The sequence below is a fragment of the Wallemia mellicola genome, assembly GCF_000263375.1.
Source record: "Wallemia mellicola CBS 633.66 unplaced genomic scaffold WALSEscaffold_23, whole genome shotgun sequence".
NCBI classification, from domain to species: Eukaryota; Fungi; Basidiomycota; class Wallemiomycetes; order Wallemiales; family Wallemiaceae; genus Wallemia; species Wallemia mellicola.
Window position 1 is genome coordinate 42,342 of NW_006531980.1, and position 21,963 is coordinate 64,304.

General features: G+C 39.9%; 9 protein-coding genes across 9 annotated transcripts; 6 read left to right on the forward strand and 3 right to left on the reverse strand.

The window, feature by feature from the left end:
- Positions 1 to 9: 9 nt before the first annotated feature.
- WALSEDRAFT_55394 (hypothetical protein) lies at positions 10 to 1,911 on the forward strand. The gene is made up of 3 exons (XM_006960063.1): positions 10 to 191; positions 241 to 351; positions 402 to 1,911. Exons 1-3 carry the CDS (start codon positions 33 to 35, stop codon positions 1,545 to 1,547), a joined length of 1,416 nt encoding a protein of 471 aa, XP_006960125.1. The 5' UTR covers positions 10 to 32; the 3' UTR covers positions 1,548 to 1,911.
- Positions 1,912 to 3,216: 1,305 nt separating this feature from the next.
- On the reverse strand, positions 3,217 to 4,347 carry WALSEDRAFT_21807 (hypothetical protein; the record flags this gene model as incomplete). The annotated part of the gene is made up of 2 exons (XM_006960064.1): positions 3,217 to 3,862; positions 3,911 to 4,347. 2 exons carry the CDS (start codon positions 4,345 to 4,347, stop codon positions 3,217 to 3,219), a joined length of 1,083 nt encoding a protein of 360 aa, XP_006960126.1.
- A 599-nt stretch (positions 4,348 to 4,946) lies between these two features.
- On the forward strand, positions 4,947 to 6,933 carry WALSEDRAFT_48496 (RNI-like protein). The gene is made up of 2 exons (XM_006960065.1): positions 4,947 to 5,631; positions 5,680 to 6,933. The coding sequence occupies exons 1-2, from the start codon at positions 4,996 to 4,998 to the stop codon at positions 6,826 to 6,828; spliced, it is 1,785 nt and encodes a 594-aa protein (XP_006960127.1). The 5' UTR covers positions 4,947 to 4,995; the 3' UTR covers positions 6,829 to 6,933.
- Positions 6,934 to 7,260: 327 nt separating this feature from the next.
- WALSEDRAFT_65984 (hypothetical protein) lies at positions 7,261 to 9,725 on the forward strand (the record flags this gene model as incomplete). The annotated part of the gene is made up of 6 exons (XM_006960066.1): positions 7,261 to 7,312; positions 8,471 to 8,583; positions 8,630 to 9,296; positions 9,348 to 9,380; positions 9,425 to 9,618; positions 9,669 to 9,725. The coding sequence occupies 6 exons, from the start codon at positions 7,261 to 7,263 to the stop codon at positions 9,723 to 9,725; spliced, it is 1,116 nt and encodes a 371-aa protein (XP_006960128.1).
- Positions 9,726 to 11,833: 2,108 nt separating this feature from the next.
- On the reverse strand, positions 11,834 to 12,473 carry WALSEDRAFT_21780 (SAICAR synthase-like protein; the record flags this gene model as incomplete). The annotated part of the gene is made up of 2 exons (XM_006960067.1): positions 11,834 to 12,250; positions 12,294 to 12,473. The coding sequence occupies 2 exons, from the start codon at positions 12,471 to 12,473 to the stop codon at positions 11,834 to 11,836; spliced, it is 597 nt and encodes a 198-aa protein (XP_006960129.1).
- Positions 12,474 to 12,665: 192 nt separating this feature from the next.
- WALSEDRAFT_33797 (hypothetical protein) lies at positions 12,666 to 14,029 on the forward strand. Its single transcript, XM_006960068.1, has one exon. The coding sequence runs from the start codon at positions 13,214 to 13,216 to the stop codon at positions 13,964 to 13,966; it is 753 nt and encodes a 250-aa protein (XP_006960130.1). The 5' UTR covers positions 12,666 to 13,213; the 3' UTR covers positions 13,967 to 14,029.
- A 9-nt stretch (positions 14,030 to 14,038) lies between these two features.
- WALSEDRAFT_40807 (UDP-Glycosyltransferase/glycogen phosphorylase) lies at positions 14,039 to 18,222 on the forward strand. The gene is made up of 8 exons (XM_006960069.1): positions 14,039 to 14,190; positions 14,235 to 14,317; positions 14,361 to 14,481; positions 14,530 to 15,224; positions 15,269 to 16,171; positions 16,217 to 16,304; positions 16,352 to 17,865; positions 17,912 to 18,222. The coding sequence occupies exons 3-8, from the start codon at positions 14,361 to 14,363 to the stop codon at positions 18,164 to 18,166; spliced, it is 3,576 nt and encodes a 1,191-aa protein (XP_006960131.1). The 5' UTR covers positions 14,039 to 14,190; positions 14,235 to 14,317; the 3' UTR covers positions 18,167 to 18,222.
- A 495-nt stretch (positions 18,223 to 18,717) lies between these two features.
- WALSEDRAFT_70322 (concanavalin A-like lectin/glucanase) lies at positions 18,718 to 20,006 on the forward strand (the record flags this gene model as incomplete). Its single annotated transcript, XM_006960070.1, has 5 exons — positions 18,718 to 18,860; positions 18,911 to 18,994; positions 19,040 to 19,123; positions 19,171 to 19,289; positions 19,341 to 20,006. The coding sequence occupies exons 1-5, from the start codon at positions 18,725 to 18,727 to the stop codon at positions 20,004 to 20,006; spliced, it is 1,089 nt and encodes a 362-aa protein (XP_006960132.1). The 5' UTR covers positions 18,718 to 18,724.
- An 11-nt stretch (positions 20,007 to 20,017) lies between these two features.
- Positions 20,018 to 21,954, reverse strand: WALSEDRAFT_33798 (t-complex protein 1 theta subunit (tcp-1-theta)). Its single transcript, XM_006960071.1, has 6 exons — positions 21,795 to 21,954; positions 21,614 to 21,750; positions 21,422 to 21,566; positions 21,120 to 21,374; positions 20,928 to 21,076; positions 20,018 to 20,878 (listed from the first exon to the last, which is right to left on the reverse strand). The coding sequence occupies exons 1-6, from the start codon at positions 21,940 to 21,942 to the stop codon at positions 20,066 to 20,068; spliced, it is 1,647 nt and encodes a 548-aa protein (XP_006960133.1). The 5' UTR covers positions 21,943 to 21,954; the 3' UTR covers positions 20,018 to 20,065.
- Positions 21,955 to 21,963: the final 9 nt, after the last annotated feature.

Sequence of the window (21,963 nt, forward strand, 5' to 3'; positions counted from 1 at the left end):
CTTGAGTATATCTAAACGCGTATAAAAGCGCGATGTCATTCCTTTATTCAATATTCTTTAAACTTTACACATTCAATACCGTTCTATCGTCATACAGAGCTCTTAAATTGAACAGCGAACGCGATCAAAAAGTAACACTCAGCCAGAGACGCAGGCAAATCAGTTCTTCTTTAAAAATATGGTTATGTTGGGTGGGTTTACAAATGAGATTATAATATTATCATCTTACGTTGTTATAAGTTCGTCTGGCTGAAATTGAGTACAGTTGTTGATTTCTTACTGAGCTGGATATGGTTCTATTGGCAAATAAAATCATTCTTTTTACTTACTTTCGTCTTAACAAGTAGGCAGGTGCGTTTATATACTTATCGCATTAATCAGACTCATCAAGTCATTCATAGACAGCTGATATGCTATTTACCGACGCACTCGAGCCTACATTGTCTCCTTATGAACAATTGATAGATAAATCACTCTGTTTCTTGAAAGATTCAGCTGAAATTGGAAGTTACTTACTAACAAATGTGATATTCTCATCGATAAAGGAGAAAATACAAAGTATAGAACTTCTAAGGCAGTACTTTGAACTTGATAAACCACAGCCACCAACTACACTAAAGACAAAGAGAGTAGTCAGACGTACAACAGGCCCAATCGTTCGTCAACGCAAGAATATGATCGCTAACAATCATAATACCCAAACAGAGAAAGTTGGTGATATCAACAGAAGCAAAACTATCGCAACAACTCGTCCTAATGTTGTTTTGAAGCGTGCACAAGCTTTCAAGAAGAATGATGAGACCTCCAAACAATACACAATTGGAAGTGAATCATTAATTGATAATACACCAACTTATATGAGCACGCCCAAATCAATGGTATCACGTATTCATAAGAAGGCTGATATAACTCCATACATACCAGGAGCTATACCAAATACACCGCCATCAACGCGTACGAGATCACAAACCCGGGAGAATCGCATCCATAATGAGGAGAGTCATCATGTTAGCAGCGATAGCAGTAGTAGTTCAGCGGAAGAGGCTCCAAAACCACCTCTACCACCAAAAACTGGATTACGTGCTAAGTCAAATACCAATTTGGGTGTAGATAGCATCGCAGGGATTGACAGAAAGCGTAACGCTTCAACAGCTTCACTTAAGAGTATCAGAAGTGCTAATAGCGATGGCCAACCTGCCATAAAAACCCTTCGTCGAGCTGATCCTAACATGAGAAGTAGTGAAAGCTCGAAGTCAAGCTTGAGCAGTGGTAGTGATAGTGAGAGTGACAGTAATACAACAGATGAAATGAGTTTGGACAAGAAAGACGTCGATCGAAAGAAACGCACAAGTGAGACCACTGGCGCAAATACCCAGAATGGGACATCAATACCTCGCAAAAAGCGTATTATAACATCTTCATCAAACCAAGAGGAATCACGTGCGCCTAGGGGTGCACTTCCGACTCGTAGAGCAACCGCACCGTTGAGAGGCAGAATGTTAAAACGTCCAGCAACACGCGGCAGAGGTCGTGGAAGAGGTACCTGACAATGCAAATAAACTTACAAAATAAATCAACAATTCGCAACTAAAATAACAAGCTAGATGCAAACTCCAAATTTCCGTTAGTAGATTTGAGTGCTTGAATAGCCTCTTCTCTCGTGACACCTAGCTCCATTAACTTGTTAATCTTATCATCAGATATAGCGCTATTTGATAATGTATTTGTATTTGAAGCTGAACTTGATGTACCGGCTGGCGTTTGATTATTGCTACTTCCTAATGTGTTACCACTACCTGGGAACTTATCATTTGAATGAGCAGGTATTGGCGGCTGCTGTTGTACGTTAGAACCTGAACCTGAAGCTAATTGTGCCGGATCTTGATGTTTGTTTTTTGGTATTTCGTGTTCCTTTAATATGTCAGATTATGACAGTTTCAGACAAGATAGTACCAACAGCCAAGAATGGAATTACTTTCTCTTGAATGATCAAAGCGTTTTGCCGCAAGTCGATGATTGCTTGATGACGTTTAAGCATGTCCAAACCAAATAAGAGATCCACGCCGCTTCCTTCACTATAGGAAGCACGTCAATAAACATCATCAATACTACATAAACCACTCACGTTACTGTAAAGGAGCACTGAAGGAATATGTCGCCAATTCGCATTGGAGCTGCATGGATTCTACCTAAGATCTTTGCCGTACCGACACCCTGAGCTATACCCTGAAAGCGAGTATCAAGAAGACGCATAAGGTTACAAGCTTCTGCACATTTCGGACTCACTGGGAGCTTTTGTTAGATTTTAAAACCGACGTCATAAGACTTACTGATAGTGCTTTGGGCACCTGAATCAACGAATGCCTTAACAGGTTTCTTGTTAACCTCTGTATCAATATAAAGCATTTCGACCATTCCAAAAGTCTCCGGATTGTATTCAATTGCGCGCTCGAATGACTCTGCGACGGCTTGTTGGCGGATTTGTTCCTCGATATGCTTCTGAGCCTCTACATTGAAAGGACTAGAATTGAATTTGAGCATTTTCGCGCAGGAAAGTATTCAAGCTTACTCTGAGTTGAGCATTTCAGCTTGTTGAGCTTCAGCTACATGTTTATTGCTGACAGCTTGCTGCATGAGCTCGTAGAACTTTGTAGGGTTGTTCTCAGCAGCATCAGCTAATTCCGGCTGAACCTATATGCAGATATAAGCGATATTATCACGTAGAATTGACACCAACCTGCTTCATCTGATCAAGTATATCACGATTGCCGAGCAGCTGTAACCTCATCATTTCACCATCGTGTGCTACTTCTCTACCTGCGACTTGTACTTTTCTCCTTAAACCGAGCATTGTGTCTGCAGTGACGCCCTCATCTTTGAGAGTGCGTGAAGAATCATTTGAGAGTTGCTTATCCAAATGTGTTATAATTTGCTCAGATGAAGGTATTTCTGACTAGATATACGTTAAAAAGTCTATATAACGTACTAAAACTCACTTCAACTTCCAAGAGCGCATATAGATTGTCCATTTCCATATCCGCGCTTACTTCTAGCGTGTATGTCTATAATAATGGGTCAGATTTATGATAAAGCTATCGATATACTAACTTGTCCACTATCTGTCACGAATGTTAGATGCATTGATGACAGTTATAAATCAAGAATAAGTTACAAACGCGGAATTTGTATAAATAAACTATGCATTTCAAATATAAATTAATTAATTTCACTATCGCTATCGCTATCGTCATGCTCGTCGTCCCCGACCGCTTCGTTATCTGCCTTGGTACTGTCTATAGAGCCATCTATTATATCGCCGTAAACCCTTTTAATAGCTTTCAGAAGTTCGGTATATGGCAGTGTCTTCCAATCTGGGCTGCTTGTCTTCTGAATATATCTCCATTTGCTTCTAAGGGTGCGAGCAGACCACTCGTCTTTGTAGTCATTTTGACTAAGTGATCTCCAGCTTATCTCGGATTCATCATTTATCTTCAGCGACATTATCCGCCTTATCAATTCGCCATAATCTGACATCTTGAACGTTGAATCTTTACGTTGATTCACTATAGTAGAGACATCTTCTTCCCATTTCACTCTACATTGATGAGCTGAGCGTTTATTGTTCATTTTCTCCTGGACTATTGACCAGAATGGATCTGAACCATCTCTTGTTTGATAGTCGCGTTCATTCATCATTGGTTTGACAATTGAAATGAACTTTGCTACTTCATCTTCTGACCATTTGCCTACTTTCCTATCTCTGCAGGTAAATATCGTGCGATATCTGTCGATACAGTCACGCGGTGTCCTTTGTACATATTCACTAATCTTTGACCACTGACGAGGGTGATCTCTATATGCTCTATTTGTTTTGTTTAGTAAACGTCTATAACTGTTGGTGTTCACTCACTCTTCTAGTACTTTGTCCTCCTGGGTAGTCCAACGGCCTTTGTTGGACATAGGGTGCCAAATTCTATGAACATGAGAATAAACAGCCATCAATGGCCTTTGTGGAAGTTGCTCGGTCAATTCAGACCAAAATTTGTCTTTGTTTTTCTTCTTGTCGAATATCATCTCCCTAAGCTGATCGTCATTCCAATCTTGGGTGCTCTTATATCTATTGAGGAAATCCTCAATAGCTTTGTCTTCCGTTAAGCTAAACCTTCCTTTCTTGTATTTGAGACCAATTGATTTCTCCAACTCTGCTAATTCACCGAAACTTAACCATTTCTTGGCTAAAAGGTCAGCGTGTGATGCATCACCCCTTTCTAATTCGTGTATAATTTCAACTGTACGTGGTATACGATCCTTTCTTTGATATTTCTTCTCTGTGTCGCCAAAGAACATCTTTGCGTGTCCAAACATATCTGACATGTCGATATCAGCATTTTCCTTGGAGCTACTTGTGGCGGTTTGTGGTTGCTTCCGCTTCTTATTGGATTCCTTCTCTTTATTAGGTAGAAGTAAAGAAGCTAGCAGATCTTGTGCGTTCGTTTGAGTTGAAGAAGTTGATTGAGGGTTGCTCTCCATAGAAGAAGACGTAGATGGCTTACTACTGAGCAACTTGAGAAGATCTTGAGCTTTACCGGAGTTTGTTGTGCTTGAATTTGACTCAAATTGATTTAGGGAGTGATCTGGAGGGTTAGAGTATCCGCCTATTGCATTTGAAGCACTCTCGTCGAGCCTTTTCTTCTTAGATTGTTGACTGTAAATCCCGTCTGTTGTACGTTTACGGCTGATAGTTTTTATGGCGTCCTGTACGAATAAATCAACGGAATCTATTATGACGTTTGTAGATATTTCCATATTTATTTTCCCTTTCTGGATACTAAGACTTGACAGTCAACTTCCAAGGTAGTCGTCGTCGAAATGGACACACCAGGATCACCAACGCCATCGAACACGTCTATATCCTCAATAAATGATGAGAATGACATAAATTTTGAAGCTGAGATACTGCAATCACTAGCTTTGGCTGAAGTCACCGGCACTCAAATGACACCAAAAGGGGGCGCCAGGGAGTCGATTCCTCTATCAATAAAAACTAACGACGGTTTGCTCGATAATTTGAACAACCCAAATGGTCCAATTACCACCCTTCCTCTTGAGATCCTCATTCACATATTACGTCTACTCAACAATCCAACGCATTTATTAAACGCTTTATTAGTTTGTCGCACCTGGTGTGCTTGTAGTATAGAGATACTATGGCATAGACCCTCATTTCCGGCCGCCACTCCTTATGTCAAGTTCGCTCACATACTCGGCGGTCTATACCCAAACACGCCTACTTTCCATTACTCAAGCTACGTCAGAAGGTTGAACTTCTCTAATATTCACAACTGGATCAGTGACCCCTACTTCCTCCCTGTGGCCAAATGTAATCGCTTAGAACGGTTAACATTGACAGGATGCAAAAATCTTAGTGATAGCAGCTTGGAATTCGTTTTAGAAAGCTGTAAAAATGTCCTAGCTTTGGATTTATCTGGTATAACGAAGATGTCAGATAAGACACTCAAAGTGATATCCAAGAATTGCAAAAAGTTACAGGGAATGAACCTCACTGATTGTGATGGTGTGACAGATGAAGGTGTTTCTGAATTAGCAAGAGGTTGTAAACATTTACGAAGAGTACGTGTTACTATACTACCCATATAACACTTATTAACACACTCACAGCTTAAATTATGCAATTTGAGACAGCTCACGGATGTTACAGTCGTAGAAATAGCCCAAAATTGCCCAGATTTACTTGAAGTAGACTTTACAAAGTGTTCAATCTCGTCATCTTCCGTAAGCTTATTCTGGAAGAACGGGATAAATACGCGTGAATTTAGACTAGGACAATGCGCCTTTATAGATGATTCCGCTTTCCCATCTCCACCTCCACCTACGACAACCCCATATCAGTACACTTTAGTCAGTCAACCGCAAGTCAAACATTTCGAAGTCTTACGACATTTGGATCTGACAAGTTGTACGTCAATAACAGATGAAGCGATCAAAGGCATAATAGCACATGCGCCCAAGGTGCGAAATCTCGTCTTGGCAAAGTGCTCAAATCTCACCGATATAGCAATAAAAAACATTTCAAAATTAGGAAAGGCTTTACACTCATTACATCTTGGCCACGTGACGTCTATTACTGATGAAAGCATTATAGTTCTCGCTCGAATGTGTACGCGTATAAGATATATTGATCTGGCATGTTGTCCAAATTTAACGGATAACTCAATAACAGAATTAGCAAGGAATATGCCAAAGTTGAAAAGAATTGGACTAGTTAGAGTTACTAATTTGACAGATGTTTCAATATATGCTCTCTGCGATACATATACTCAACTAGAGAGGATACATTTATCATATTGCGAAAAAATTACAGTAAACGCGGTACACTTTCTCATTTCAAGACTTCAGAAGTTAACGCATCTTTCACTAAGTGGTATACCTGATTTTAGAAGACCTGATTTGCAAAGGTTTTGTAGAGCACCTCCTAAAGAGTTTAGTGAACATCAACGACAAGTGTTCTGTGTTTTTAGTGGTAAGGGTATACATGATCTTCGCGCATATATGCAAGAAGAGTATGCGCGGGTAAGGAGAGGTGATATATTATTTGAAGAATTACCACCATTTCATAATTCAAGTAATGGAGGTAGTGACACCAATCTTCCAAGCATAAGCAGTATATTAAGGCCAAGGCCTAATAGACTTTTCGATGTTTTAGGCTTGTCTAATTCAGATTCACAACAAACTTCATCTGATGCGGACGTACGACAATTGGGTTTACATAGTTTAGAAATGCAACAGCAAGACTACTTCGATCGGTAAAAGGAACATGCATCAACTTAAATAGCATAGCATAACCAAATTATTTTAGAGCATTATTAAAAATCTTTATTAGTTCTATAATTCTTGCATTGATATAATATTTTTCAGTATACACGAAGTGTTTTAATGTTATTTAGTAAGGTAATACAGTTAAAATAATTATTTTTGTCTAGAAATAACCGTGTTTTACATTATAAATGGTACAAGAGATGTGTTGAAATCAGCTACTCTAGATAAGTAACTGAGCGCATGGCAAAAGATTGAGTCGAAAGAGAAATATTTCATGGCTGTTACCATTATTTAGAAAACAATCAATGAGACAGATCAAATGTACCCGTATAAAATCTGACTTTCCCAGAACAATATAATGTGAAAATTCTAGTCTGACAGACAGAATAATGTATGGGCAGTTCGTACTTAGATTAGTGAGCGATGATCGAGAAATATATCGCCAGACTTGCCTTTTTCGGTAACATCTGGAGAGGTGTATAATTTGAATATAGGAAGGATATTCGACTTATTTTATAGATAACTCTAAGGGTACTTATGCGATGGCTTTTTAAAAGTTTGCTCAGGCAGGAATAGTCGCGATAAACGATCATCAAAGGTACGTCTTGAGTCAACTACCTCGGCGACTACATCTATAATAACGACCCTGATCGGCTCATAATTTAATTCTTGGACAGTTTACTAGTTACTAGTTGCCTTTTCGATGAACATTTTCTCGTTTTACGTTGAACTCGAAGTCATTTAGGGTACAGACTTGATTATGTTGGAGATTTCAAAGCGGTCAGCATAGAAGTTAGAGTGGTGAAGGAAGCTTATCTTAGGGGATGTAAATAACAATACTAATTCAATCATCAAAAGGAGGGTTATCGTATGGCTATATGACGTTGTTATCCTTATCAGGAGAGCAAATATGATCTAAAACTGAATACCTGCTGTCTAAATGGTGAAATAGCTATGCTACATGATAAGAAATTTGAATAAATAAGTCTCCCAGTTCTAGAACTGCCCTGCGATAGCTATGTCTTTTGGTCACAGCATTACGCTGCAACCATGGGTTGGGATGCTATAGAGTTGGAAATTATTTCTGTTTACCGTAAATACTGGGAAGTACTTATAGCTAATATTTAGTTCTATAGGGGTTTGCAAAAAAGACAAACTAGTTAACATGCCTATTCAAGCTAATTTCAATCAGAGGGAAATAAAGGCAGTGTGTTCAAATACATGGCATATTGTGCATCATTTTTAGGATATTAGGAGAAACATTCACAATCCAAGTCATCATGTTTTATGTGACAGTTTATATGGTATAACCTTCTGTAATAAATGTAACTAGTGTAGCTAGTATGTAAATAGTAGAAAACTAATAGTCTATACAATACAATAACAACATAAAATTGTACCCCACTCTGTCGGTATCTATCTCTTGTTTGTTGACGATCATTATCGATAGGCAGGATGGTGGGTATTTCCTAATAACTATGCTCCAATTAAATTCGATAGCCTCACATCAATGGAGTGAAACTTGCCTGGTTAGTATCCCTAGTCTATCTCTTATTTCGCTCATTGAGTTAGTGCTACTTGTATAAAAGGTAGCTAAAACTATTCAATTCCTTCACTATCTAATAGAATAAAGGCCACAGATCATCCTCATGCACACACGACGATCGTCCGCTATTTGAAGTAAAAAGGAAAGGTCGACCGCCTGCGCAATGTCCAAAATGTAAGCAAATACGTAAAAATGATAAGGTATGGGATTTTTGAGACAGTAATTCGACTTCTAATACACTCATAGGGTAGTAATGGATGTATTTGTCCCTCTGAAAGCACCATTCTGCCGAAGAAAGATGGTCCTCCACCACGGAAACTGAAAAAAGGCGAGAGAGCACCACTACCGGAGAAACCACACTATCCAAATGGTCTAAAGGATGCTTATTCTACTCTCGTACCTCTGCCAACCGCAAACAAAGGTGAACCCAGCACAGTCAGTTTGGAGAGGCTCATGAATCCTTGTAAATGTAAGGTTGGTGGGCGGTGTAACTGCTCAGCTAAAAAGAGAGAAATTCTTAACGATATGCTGCCCTCAATCACTGACGTCATTGGTAAATGTGCTTGTGGACCAACTTGCGCATGTCCCGGTTGCTTGACTCATGGAAATCCACCTTTACCTCTAGAGGAGGAGAGCGCCACATGTGGATGTGACGAAATTGACGTACAGGGTTTGCTCAACAAAACACAATGTGGAAATCTCGAAGAATTTCTCCATAAAGCTAGCTCATTGGTGCCATACCCACCTCAAGGGTTGAATTCTACTATAGAGAGCTACGTTGATGGTAAGGCTTTTGGTTTGCAGTCATGGCAGCAACTCTACGATCCCCGGAATAAAGGCATCACGAGACTTCCACCTCTCGAAACGGAGTGTTGTGGTGGTAGCTGTCAATGTCAAGAGCATGGTGTTGATTGTAAGTGTGAAGAGAATTGTTGTGGGTGTTGCACGTCATGTAATTGCGAAGGCGAAGCAGACAAGAAGTCCAAAGCTGATTTAAGTTGGTAATGCTTAACTTATAAAATACAATCTAACGTGATTTAGTGCCTCCACCACCACCTATCATGCGAACTTCGACTCAGGAAGGTAGTAGCTGCTGTTCGAAAGGAAATAACGACAGCGGCGAGAATAATAACGGGTTTATGTCCCCAACGACACTGACAAAAGCTATATCGCAACCGAATGGGTTGAAAATACCTCAGCAGTTGGTTTCACCTCCGACGCCGAACAATCATTGGGTAGGTGATAAAAAAAGCGAAACAGCCAAGAATTAACTGTTTGACATTAGTTTCCAAAGTTTATACCACAGGAAAACAAGCAGGATAGCTTCCTTGAATTTCTATAGATTTCTATGGTATATAGAAATAATTAGTTGTGTACTTATAAATCTTGTGTAGACCTATTTATAGATGGCTGCTGCGTCTTTCGGCCTTACTATGAGCGACGAAAATATTGAGAAAGCGGCAATAACATTGCAAGTGAGTGTTATTGCACTATTACTTATTTATTTTATTAAACTTATTAGGCTGCCTTCAGGGGTAAACAAGAGAGAGTGCAAGTTCAGCAACAAAGATTGGCAACCTCTACGAGATGGACTGGTGAGTATTGCAACTAATTCCTAGTAGTGATATTAATAGTTTTCTATAGAAACACTCACCGGTTAGTATTGACCCCCTTAGAAAGCTTATCAATTGATGAAGTATTCTAGATCTCAAAATGAAGCAAGTAATGGGACATCAGTCTTGTGCACAAGGTCGCAATAGTATCTCAGATAGGTTCCAACGTGCTGGATTCTTAGCTTCAAGGTTACAAGACGGTGAAGGTGTGAAAGCACCAGCCAAAGATCAAGACCCTACACATGTATCAGCGAAAGTACAAGAAATGTTAGCCAGTAAAGAAGAAGGCGATAGAGACGTCAGCCAGTCTACCTTCAATTTGGATTTCATTACCAAAGCAAAGTACAAGAAGAGAGCAATAGAACGTCGTATACAAGGGCGTGTAGGGCCTGATCAGAAACCACCACAGGCTCTACAAGAGAAGCAATCCAAGCGTTTGGAAGAGCAACATTGGTTAGAAATGATAGACACTAAACATAGGTATGGTGCTAACTTGAAATGGTACCATCGTATATGGCATGAGTCTGGTACAGAAGAGAACTTTTTCCGTTGGTAAGCCAATTTCTTATCAAGACAGCGTTTTCTGATGTGACATAGGCTCGATTTCGGTGAAGGTAAAGACTTAGACCTTGATGAATGCCCACGGGAGAGATTGGTGAGTGTATCCTTTAAGACCCAGAATCTACCTAATTCGTTACAAGGAACGTGAACAGATTTTGTGGGTTATCATTATTGATAAGCACTTTCATTGACTTAAGTACAGCTACTGTTCAGCAGAACAGCGTTTGAAGTGGGTTAGAAAGCGGTACCTTTCCCGTTATTTACTTACCATCGCTCAGTTACCTAGTTGTTCCTAATCCATCTACCGGAAAGTTACACTGGGCTAAGAATGGCGAACCAGTCGATACTGCGCCAGGAAGATGGCAAGATTCAGGAGATGGTTCTGGAATTATACCACTTAATAAAGAAGACAACGAGGAACCACAAGAAGAGGAAGTCGCAGATGATAAATCAAGTCACAGCTCAGATAGTTCAATTTGGACATCCTTTGACTCACCATCCAGTTCAGATGACGGTATGGATAGTGAAGAGGCTGAACGTAGACGTGACGATGCCCACCATTATGCCCACTATATGGTTGACTCTGAAGACAAGAAGGGTCATAAACCGCATAAATTTACCACACATGGTTTGATGGATAGACTTTTGCGCAAGACTGTCGGGAAAAATACCTGGATTTACGTTAGTTCATTACTATATAATATTAACGATATTCTAACATAAAACTAGGTTTGTGATATGCAGTGTACGTATCTAATCAAATTAAGACAGATTCTAATTGCGCCTAGATAACGTATTTGTTGGAATCAAGACAACTGGAACTTTCCAACACTCCTCTTTCCTTTCTGGCGGTTTAGTTGCTAGTGCTGGTTTGATTCGTGTTCGTAATGGTCAGATTACTGCTCTCAGTCCCCTCAGTGGACATTATAGATCATCTATGGTGTGTGCTTTGCATATAATACTTAATGAGCTGACAAACGCCCAAGAATCACTTCAAGATATTCTTAAATGAGTGGGTACGCTCTTATAGTACATCTCCCTACTCATGACTTCTAGAATGGAAAAGCAAGGCCTAAACCTTGACAAAGTGAAGGTAGGTAAGTCAGAGGTGATGCTTTGGGGTCTTGAAACCTACGGGAATATGTCGAAGAAACACAAGATCCGTAGAGAGAAAGCTTCGAATACAGTTCGTAGAATGGCAGAGAAGCTACACATCAGTCACCCAAATGACGAGAATGAAGAGCCAGTAAAGTAAGAGGACCAAGATATTATTACATCAGTAATCTACTTCTTCATTAATATAGTCGTTATAACTGTACAATAGATCAATTAGCGTATTGATACCCAATAATATGTTCGTATCTGGAAGAGAATCGTCTGGCGTCAATCTAGTATGAGCGAAATCTATCAATTTAACCATCGCAGCTTGTTCTTCTAGGAAATCTTCACTATCAGCCTCGTGAACGATTAATAAAGACGAACTAATTGCTCTGAATGGCATAATCTTGACAGCGTCACGTATTTCTTGAACTTGTTTAAGAATGCTAGACACGACTAGCTTGAGTTGTTCGAGTGTGAGAGTGTGAGGTGTTGGTATGAACTTCCGGAGGGCTTCTTGGAGCTCATGGGATTTTATTGACTTTCCATATTCCTTTCCCGTTGTTTCGTATGACTCTGTTTTTGAGTTCCACACCTGTGTCTTGATAAGTGTTGGGGAAGGTGGCTAAAATACACACCTTGAATCCAGTGAAACGCATACCTGTACTATAGCTAGTTGTATCCATAGCAGATTTAATCATACGCTCGCGTTTCTCCTCCGTTGCGTCATCGTCATAGAGAATTTTACCTAATTTGATATCGCAGATGTTTGGAATTGAGAAGTAGTCGGTGAGGTTCTCTAGTACGATAGCCTGCATGGTGAATATGAATACTCAGACTAAGGTGTACTTACCTCCTTTGGTGCATCAACGTTCTGCTCACCCGCCTGCAGGGTCAGCATACCGTAGAATTGAGGTATGTGAGCGAATATTGGATGTGCTATATTGACGGATTGGTAGAACTCTAGCTCAGTCTTATTCGTTGTTTTTATTAGGAGATCATCTTCATCGAGTTCTATGCTATCTTTGTGTCCGCCTACAAGTTGTAGAGATGATGATGGCATCCTTGAACGAAGGAATTAACGAAGAATTTTCTATACAGCTTATTGAATAGTCCTTTTATTCATACGACGATCACTATGCGTTATACAGCGATATTACTAGAGAAATCTGCTGCACAGAAACTACTTAGGGATGCAATCAGAGAGGAATCTAAAAGCAGTACAGAGAGAAAAGCATTCAGATTGTCAGATCATGATAGCGAGTTGCACTCAGCGAATGCCTGGGATGGCGATGAACACCCACAGGATACAAGTTTAAGAATGCTTTTAGACGCAAAAAAACCACTCAGAAGTGGCAATAAAGGCTTATATGGTGAATCACGTCTAAAAACCATTCAAAAACCTACACATACAGATAATCTTATACCGTCAGATCCAAGCTATCAAACGTGGGACGCAACTTACGTAGCACCTTCACATGCATCGGGTAGTCAGAGACCTGCTATCTATAGAGCCCGAAATACTGCTGAGATTCAGGCGCTCCAGAAAGTCCAATCTATGGATTTAGACAGTAGAACAAAGGCACATATACGGAATACAAAGAAATCGAAAACAAAAGTGCGTAGAATATCGAATGCACGTGAAGGTGCACTCGATTACTCTCTCACTGGTAGTTTAGATGACGTAGAGAAGACGGAATATACCAAAGCCCGTCCACAAAATATTCAAGCGTGGAATTCACACATAGAGGACCAAATACAAATTGCTCAAAGAAATGGTAAGTTTAGCAATCTTCCTGGACGAGGTAAACCACTTGCGAGTTTGAATGAAGAGAACGCATTCATTAGTAGAGATGAACAAATTTTGAATAGACTCATATCTAGACAGGGCGCCGTGCCTCCATTCGTAGAGATGCAGATGTCAGTGGAACGCGAAACTACGTCATTCCGGAATTACCTCAGAGAAGAGATTGTCAAGAGGGCTCTGGTTGATTTACCAAATTATAGTAGCGATGATGTCGTACGTAGCTACCGGGATCAAGTCTGGGAAGACCGAAATGTGTCCTACCACAACATACTTATTGACAGGGTGAACAGCATTATCAAATCGTATAACGCGATAGCACCTGCATTTTCACGACGAGGATTACTAGTTCTAGAAACTGAGATGAAGAATGCAAGAGAAGAAGCCCTACCGGTTATTATAAACCGATTACGACATCCACGAGCCACAAGCAAACCTGCGAAGCAAGACAAGAAGCCAAGCACGCTTATCGGAAGAATACGTGAGCTGTTCGGTGGTGTAAATTAATAAAAATGATAATTTATTTGTATACTTGGACTGAAATCCTTCTTTCGTTCTGAATGTGATGAATTTATCTGAGGATAAGCACGACGTCACAGACGAACAGCAGAAAAGTACAGAAGAAAGTAATGAAACTGAATCTAAAACGAATAAAAGCGAAGAAAACGTTGAAGACGTTGTAAATACTAGCAACTCAGCAGCTGACAGTAACAAGGAGTACTCTCAGTCGAGTTAGTGGATTTTATTACGATATCAGACACCTAACAGAATACAGCACCCCCTAATGAGATACTCACACAGCCAGGTACAACATCGGCCTTTTTGACGCCGCCTAATAGCTGGAGAGGTGATGTCAATGTAGGACACAACACATGTTTACTTCTTTACTTACAATTAATAGATGAGAATGGGTACACAGTCTTTGATCCAGGTTATACAGGCCTTTGCACACCATGCAGACGATGACAGCAATGACGACGATGAGGATGCACAGGAGGATACACAGGATCATCGGGTATTTGGTAGGCCTGTTTTAGGTACACCTTTTGCTGGTTCTGACAGCTCATTAGATATGTATTCCTCTTTGAATACAGTACACAATAAACCTCAGACACATTTACATGAATCAATGTCGACATCAATGTCAGGAACCCCTCATGAATCTCAGGATGAGGACGAAGAAGCGGGATCAGATAGGTCGGCACATTCTGATGATTCCGAGCTCACAAGGATGAGGTCACAATCTTTAAAGAAGAAATCAACCCAAAGACGCAGGAATCTCTCTAAGAAGCTTTCAGAGATTTTCGATTTAGACAGCCAGGAAGATATCAAAGCCGAATATAGGTGCTCACTTTTAGGATCCAGTTATCGACCCCTCCTTGAGGGTTTCTTATACTCGACCAACTCATTCCTCTGTTTCTTTGCTCACGTACCAACCCTTGAGCGCAACAATGTCGTCAAGACAGGGCCGATTGGTAAGCGCACTTTAAGGACGCGTAGAGTTATTAGATACTGGCTTGCACTCAAAGATGACGTCCTGAGTTGGTTCGGTAGTGCTATAGATCCATACTTTCCTGTGGGAAATGTAGCACTCAGATATGCCATACGATGCGTAACCGTCAAGAATTCCGATAGAGAATTCACGATTTTCACCTCAGAGCGCAAGTTCACTTTCTTAGCCGATTCGAAAACTGGCAGAAATGAATGGGTTAAAGTAATCAGAAAGGGTATGTTTAGATCTCAAAATGAATCTGGCTCTTTCAAGGTAAATAATTTAGCTTTCTATTCTATTTGCTGACAATCTATAAGCTTGTGATTCCATATGATCATGTGATCAACGTAGAGAGGTCATCAAATCTCGAGTTTGCTGATAGTATATCTGTTAGCTTTATCAACAATGAGGATGGAGCTGATTACTACTACTTTGATCATTTTAGAGATAGTCAGTCAGCGTGTAACACTTTAAGTGAGATTCTAGAAACACATAGACATGATGTACATCGGATACTGTCAAATGAAAATCTCGTTATGTCTCCTACGAAAATGAAAGATGAATTCATCGATGGATCTGAAGTCACAGCTCGTCCATCATCGAGTGGTCACATTGGAAATCACACGTATCCACCAAGCAACACAAAAAATAGTCGCAGCAGAAGTTCATCTCTCACGGCCGAGATACCCTCATGGATCAAATCAGGTAGTATCAAATTAGGTAAAGTTGTTTATAGTGCACCAAGGATGATTCCACATCCGCACTTATCTACAATATTACCAAAATTGCCTTCTATACCCTTCTTAAATAACAACAATAGCAATCAAGGACGTCAGCAACCTTTACCAAATCCTGCACTTACGAATCAATTAATGAGAACAAATAGTAGAGTTTATGAACATTATGAAGAACCTACGAATAGTAGAAGTAATGACAATAACAGATCTAGAAGTAATTCAGGTGTAGCGGAATCTGATGATGAATTTGAAGAAGTTGGGAGTGACTTTTCTGTTCTGGAGCACAGTGCTGGTATGGAGGATATACTTAAAGTTGAAGAGGAGGTGCAACGCAAGTTTAATGACTATTTTGCTCTACCAGGCGAGAAGATATTAGGGCATTTTAATTGTGCTCTGTTTAGAGTCTATCCTACACCAGGAAAAGTATATATCACAAACAACTATTTATGCTTTAGGTCGTTTCAGATCTGGTCAAGAACAAAGGTATGTTATTACATTCGAGTTTACAGTACAACTCAAAGTGCTTAGATGATATTACCTCTGAATGATCTACAAGCTGTACAGCCTCATAAACCACTTCGATTCTCATTCCATGGTCTCATAATGATCATTCACCGTGAGTATCATCATTCGGATATCTGAATGTTGCTCAATCAACTAAAGGTCATGAAGAACTTTTTCTAGAATTCACCACGTCGAATCGTCGTGATGCTTGCGAGAAGTTGCTAAACACACAACTTGACAAAATCTTTAGGAGCGCTTCCATACAACAAACACAGTCATCGAAAGGATTACAAGAGGCTCAGATTATCGAAGATTTGTCGCTATCATACAGACATCCTTCATTAACGGCTCCAGTGCTTGGTGAAGAAGGCGTCTCACCTTCAACGTCAGTTGTTTCGTTTAAGCCAAAAAATCCATTACGTATTACTTGCTTAACGATAGGCAGCAGAGGTGATGTTCAACCTTACATTGCGTTGTGCAAAGGGTTAATTAAAGAAGGTCATCATTGTAGAATAGCAACCCATCTCGAATACAAAGATTGGATAGAAAATTACGGAATAGAGCATCGTGAAGTTGGAGGAGATCCAGCTGAACTTATGCAAATATGCGTCGAGCACGGCACTTTCACGCTTTCCTTCTTACGAGAAGGCTTGTTTAAGTTTAGAAGCTGGTTAGATGATTTACTTAAATGTTCTTGGGAAGCTTGTCAAGGAAGTGATTTATTGATTGAGTCACCATCAGCAATGGCGGGTATACACATAGCAGAAGCTCTTCAAATACCTTACTTCCGAGCATTCACTATGACATGGACAAGAACTAGGGCTTATCCACATGCGTTCGCTGTGCCAGAAAGTAGAATGGGGGGCTCATACAATTGGATGACCTATACACTTTTCGATCAGGTATTCTGGAGAGCGATCTCTGGTCAAGTTAACAGGTGGAGAAGGTCCACTTTGGGTCTGACGGGGACGAATTTGCAGAGATTGGCACAACATAAAGTACCATTCTTGTATTGCATTTCACCTACTTTGGTACCAAAACCTCTCGATTGGAATGAATGGATACATGTCACTGGTTATTGGTTCCTAGACTCGATTACGCCTGAAAACAGCGAAAACAGCGTAAACGACAACAATGGCAAGTGGGACGCACCAGCTGGTCTGTTGGAGTTTATAGCGCAGGGCAGGAGTCTAAATAAGAAGATAGTATACATTGGTTTTGGATCTATAGTCGTCAGCGACCCTGATGAGATGACTAAATGCGTAGTTGAAGCAATATCCCAAGCAGATGTTTATGCTGTGCTTTCCAAAGGATGGTCAGATAGGATGCACACTGGTAAAAAGGAGGAGAAGCTACTCTTCCCACCTTCAATATTCTCTATTGATACTATTGACCATGCGAAGCTATTCCCAATGATTGATGCAGCTGTTCATCATGGCGGTAGTGGTACTACAGGAGCAAGTTTACGAGCAGGGTTACCAACGGTTATAAAGCCCTTCTTTGGTGATCAATTCTTCAACGCTGATAGAGTTGAGGCCACTGGAGTGGGTTCTAGCGTTCGAAAACTCACTGTAGAGACACTATCAAAGGCTTTGAAGACTGCAACGACTGATGAGAAGCAGATAGCCAACGCCAAAACCGTGGGAGAAAAGATTAGAAATGAAAATGGTGTCGTGAGTACTGAGACACATAATACTGATCTATCTCATTATCTTACAGGCCAACGCGATCGAATGCTTATACCGTTATATGGACTATGCCTCTACAGTTATTACGACAAGAGCACACGAAAACCTTCAACATGATGACGGTATAGATGCGCAGGATATCGAAGATGACGACGATTGGTCACTTCCTTCTGAAACATTCTCCGAGGACGAAGCACAACGCTCAATGGGTGTACTCTCACTAGCAACGAACATCGGTAAACGTAGTTTAGGAGTTGGCAAGGACCTAATCACTAAGAAACTTTGAATTATTTGATTTTAAATTTTACTGTACTTATATTTTTTCGATTTGTTGTCTCTCCTCTAAGAATGACGATGACCGGCGGCGTTATGCAAAAGCAAATAACGCTGTGACTGTGCTAATAGATTTGGTTACGGTATGCGTCTAGTCGTAGAATAAAACTTGAGCCTCGAAGAGCCGGACCTGCTGCTTTTCGATTCATGGATGTAATAGTTTGTGGATCGGTGCAGACAGGTTGACTTCTATGGCCCTATATACTTTACATTGTTTTATGATAAAGCATTCATATATTCGTTCTTGATATTCTCGTAGTTTTTGTGTGCAGAAGATTTCTGGCAGTATATTAGTTATATATATACATAGCAGTAAACTAATAGCCACAGTTTATATAAAAACATTATCGATTTACTTATTTCACCCCCACGTTTGGCTATTCAGATTCGTTCTGGCGTGAAGATTGACCGGTATGAATATTAAGAATCTAGACTAGACTGAAGCTTATTTATGAGCGCGCTTGATAATCACTATCGTTAGAACACCCACACTCATTTAATAATAAAAGAAATGCCAAACGCTAGACGCGTATTATCAGTCACTCTCTTAGCGGCTTTGATAGCCACATCACAAGCTGTCCTTAATGGCGGTAGCTGTAGTGCAGCAACAGGTTTAACATGCCCAGAAAAGAATCCATGTTGTTCTGGTCAGTTAGGTTTCTTCCTTAAATATGAAACAATAGCTAAATCATGTTAGAATTCGGTCACTGTGGTGATACAGTTGCGCACTGTCGCGGTGGTTGTGATCCACGTGTATCTGCTCCAAACGCATGCTCAAATGGTGAGACATCATTTATACATTATAATTTTCATCTTACAATTTTAGTTCCAATTTGTGAAGATTTAGAAATTAAGGCATTTGACAGAACTGCTTGGTCGCGCGTTACTCAAAAACCAGAAGATTATAATGGTTCGTTATCAATCCGTTATTCAGAATTCTTTCTAACATCATTATAGGCGAAGCTGATCAGTATGACTTTACACTTGATAAAGGTGACATAACGAGAGAAGAAAACATGCTCACAATGATTATGGATGAAGATAACAAAGGAACACGTTTGTCATCAACTAGATATGTGAGTGATCGTTCGTTTCAATTTGACGTCGTTAAATTAATGTCTTAATAGATGCTTTATGGTGAATTTAATGCTAGAATGAGAGTAACTGGTACTAATGGTGTTATCTCAACAATGATTTTAATGTCAGACATTCACGATGAAGTTGACTGGGAATTCGTCGGTGCTAAAACCGGTGAAGGTCAATCAAACTATTACTATCAAGGCGTCACGGATTATACCAATGGAGATACCCACAAATTCCCAACTGATGGCCAATTCCACGACTTTGGCTTCAACTGGCAAGAAGACAAGTTGGAATGGAAGATTGATGGACAAGTTGTACGCACATTGAGAAAGGATGACACAGTCGGATGGGATAAAAAAGCACATTATCCGGAATCACCTTCTAGATTACAATTCTCAGTATGGCCATCAGGTATTGAAGATGTTTCACCAGGTTCATTCGAATGGGGTGGTGGTAAGATTGACTGGTCAAAAGGACCATTTAAGGCTACTATCCAATCTATTTCAATAAAGTGTGGACAATCTAGTGAAGTTCCTATCGGACCAGATGATATTAGCTGGGAGTACAACAATCAAACTAGCAGCCAAATAGCTTTCCAAGCATCACCTGAGCCATATAAAGCAAGCAGTGGAGGATCTTCTCTTCACGTTTCATCACCATTTACTTTAATGCTTTCATTATCTTTCGCACTCTTATATTTAGTTATTTAGAACAGTTTCAGAAAAGAAGCATCTTGTATTAAAAGAAGAGATACACATTAATTTATTACTTAGTCGTCATCCCAATGTCCCTGTTGTTGAGGTGGAGCTAAACCAGCAGCTTTTGACATAATGATAGAATCAACTCTTAAGACTGCAATTGCCGATTCAACTGCATACTTAATAGCCCACCATTTAGCAGCTAAACTATCTTTAATTCCCAATGATTTTGTATCAATTAAACCTTCATCTGATATCGCATCTACGTCAATACCCATATTTTTACCTTCTTCTGTTGAGTGAGCTGCCCATAATTTTGATAAAACTTCAGTTGAGTTAAGACCTGCATTATCTGATAAAGTTATTGGAATAATTTCAAGTGCTTGTGCGAATTTCTTTATTGCATGTTGATTTAATCCAGGTGTTTTGTCACCAAAGTTTTCAATAATTTTTGCGAGTTCAATCTCAGATGCACCAGCACCTGAAATGAATCTTGGATCTTTCATTAAAAGTGTCTTTATGATATTCGTACCATCATCAATAGCTCTTTCGATATCGTCAAGGTGATTAGCAGTTGCACCTCTAAGAACAATCGTAGCTGTACGGGTTAATTGATCATTGTCTTGTCTGAATACTGTAACTCTGTCACCACCAATTTCTGTTGTTTCTAAAACATCAATGTGACCGGCTTCTTCAGGTGTTGGTGCACCCAATCTTGCTAATGGTGTAGCGCCTACGACTCTGCATAATCTTCTAAGTTCAAACTTGGATAAAACCTTGATAACAACAATGTCTAATCTGTTCAAGTAGTGTAAAGCTAAATCACCAACTTGTGAACCTGCAACGACAACCTTAACACCTGAGTCTGCAATTTCTTTAAGGATCTGAATAGAATATTAGTAATTTGCAGGATGGTGCGATTTTCACGATTACCTTTTCAATTTGTTGCTCTTCACCTCTAGTGAAGTTAAGCATTTCATCTGCGTTCTTGAGTAAAACGGTACCCTTTGTCTCAGTTTGTGAAATGTCAATACCACAAGTGAACACGGCGACTTTAGCTTTTTGAGCATTACGTGCAACACCTGAGATGGATTAGAAAGTATATTTTTCGTACTATCAACGCACCTTCAGGTTGTCTACCAAAGACCATACCTCTAAGAACACGTGACTCGTAGAGATTTCCACCCATAATCTTAACAACTCTGACATTATCGATGTTAAATTGACTTGGATCTTTTGGCATGACAGTAATTGCGGCATCTGCTACTAAATCAGACAAGAAGTCTTCATTTCCGAATTGCTTTGAGCCTAAAGAAGTCTTTATAGATTTAACTAATGAGTCCTTTGACACTGGTAATTCTAATTTATCATTCTCGAGTTCTAATGTGCTGTTAGATGTTGTTCAAAAAGTAAGGGAGAAGACATACCAGCAAGTGAATCGAGTGCCTTGTTTCTTGCTAATTCGTAACCTTGTACGATCTCAGATGGGTGCAAACCCATAACCAACAAGTTTTCTGCCTTCTTGAGTAATTCACCAGCTAAAATGAGTACGAGGTTTGAGCCATCACCGACCTAAAGAGCGTGTAAGCTGGCGGATAGGATATCTAGGCTAGACTCACCTCCTGCTCTTGCTGACGTGAGGCCATAACGACGAGTTTGGCTGCCGGATGAACAACTTCTAACTCTTGTACGATAGTCGCAGCGTCGTTAGTCACGAAGAGTCTATCCAAGTGATTGATAATAAGCTTATTCTTTCCTATAAACTATGAATAGAAGCTTAGTGTCTGTTAAATTACCTACCATTTGGGCCAAATGAAGTACGGACGATTTCTGATAACTCATTGACTGCTTGGATATTCCTGACGACGGCGTCTTCTATACCCGATAACTGCTTTCCACCTGGCTTGAATAGGTCTATGCCTTGACTTTTTGGTATTTTCAAACTCATGGTATGTCTCCAAGTTCTTCT

What these genes read in the sequence shown, in the direction of transcription:
- WALSEDRAFT_48496 (XM_006960065.1), top strand. Translation starts at nt 4,996, where the DNA reads ATGACACCAAAAGGGGGCGCCAGGGAGTCGATTCCTCTATCAATAAAA. An exon ending in GTTGTAAACATTTACGAAGA is followed by an intron (nt 5,632 to 5,679) that starts GTACGTGTTACT and finishes ACACACTCACAG; the next exon opens with CTTAAATTATGCAATTTGAG.
- WALSEDRAFT_55394 (XM_006960063.1), top strand. Translation starts at nt 33, where the DNA reads ATGTCATTCCTTTATTCAATATTCTTTAAACTTTACACATTCAATACC. An exon ending in TAAAAATATGGTTATGTTGG is followed by an intron (nt 192 to 240) that starts GTGGGTTTACAA and finishes CGTTGTTATAAG; the next exon opens with TTCGTCTGGCTGAAATTGAG. An exon ending in TCGTCTTAACAAGTAGGCAG is followed by an intron (nt 352 to 401) that starts GTGCGTTTATAT and finishes AGTCATTCATAG; the next exon opens with ACAGCTGATATGCTATTTAC.
- WALSEDRAFT_33798 (XM_006960071.1), bottom strand. Translation starts at nt 21,942, where the DNA reads ATGAGTTTGAAAATACCAAAAAGTCAAGGCATAGACCTATTCAAGCCA. An exon ending in TACTTCATTTGGCCCAAATG is followed by an intron (nt 21,751 to 21,794) that starts GTAGGTAATTTA and finishes CATAGTTTATAG; the next exon opens with GAAAGAATAAGCTTATTATC. An exon ending in AAGAGCAACAAATTGAAAAG is followed by an intron (nt 20,879 to 20,927) that starts GTAATCGTGAAA and finishes TATTCTATTCAG; the next exon opens with ATCCTTAAAGAAATTGCAGA.
- WALSEDRAFT_40807 (XM_006960069.1), top strand. Translation starts at nt 14,361, where the DNA reads ATGAGAATGGGTACACAGTCTTTGATCCAGGTTATACAGGCCTTTGCA. An exon ending in ATGAATCTGGCTCTTTCAAG is followed by an intron (nt 15,225 to 15,268) that starts GTAAATAATTTA and finishes ACAATCTATAAG; the next exon opens with CTTGTGATTCCATATGATCA. An exon ending in AGATCTGGTCAAGAACAAAG is followed by an intron (nt 16,172 to 16,216) that starts GTATGTTATTAC and finishes CAAAGTGCTTAG; the next exon opens with ATGATATTACCTCTGAATGA.
- WALSEDRAFT_33797 (XM_006960068.1), top strand. Translation starts at nt 13,214, where the DNA reads ATGGATTTAGACAGTAGAACAAAGGCACATATACGGAATACAAAGAAA.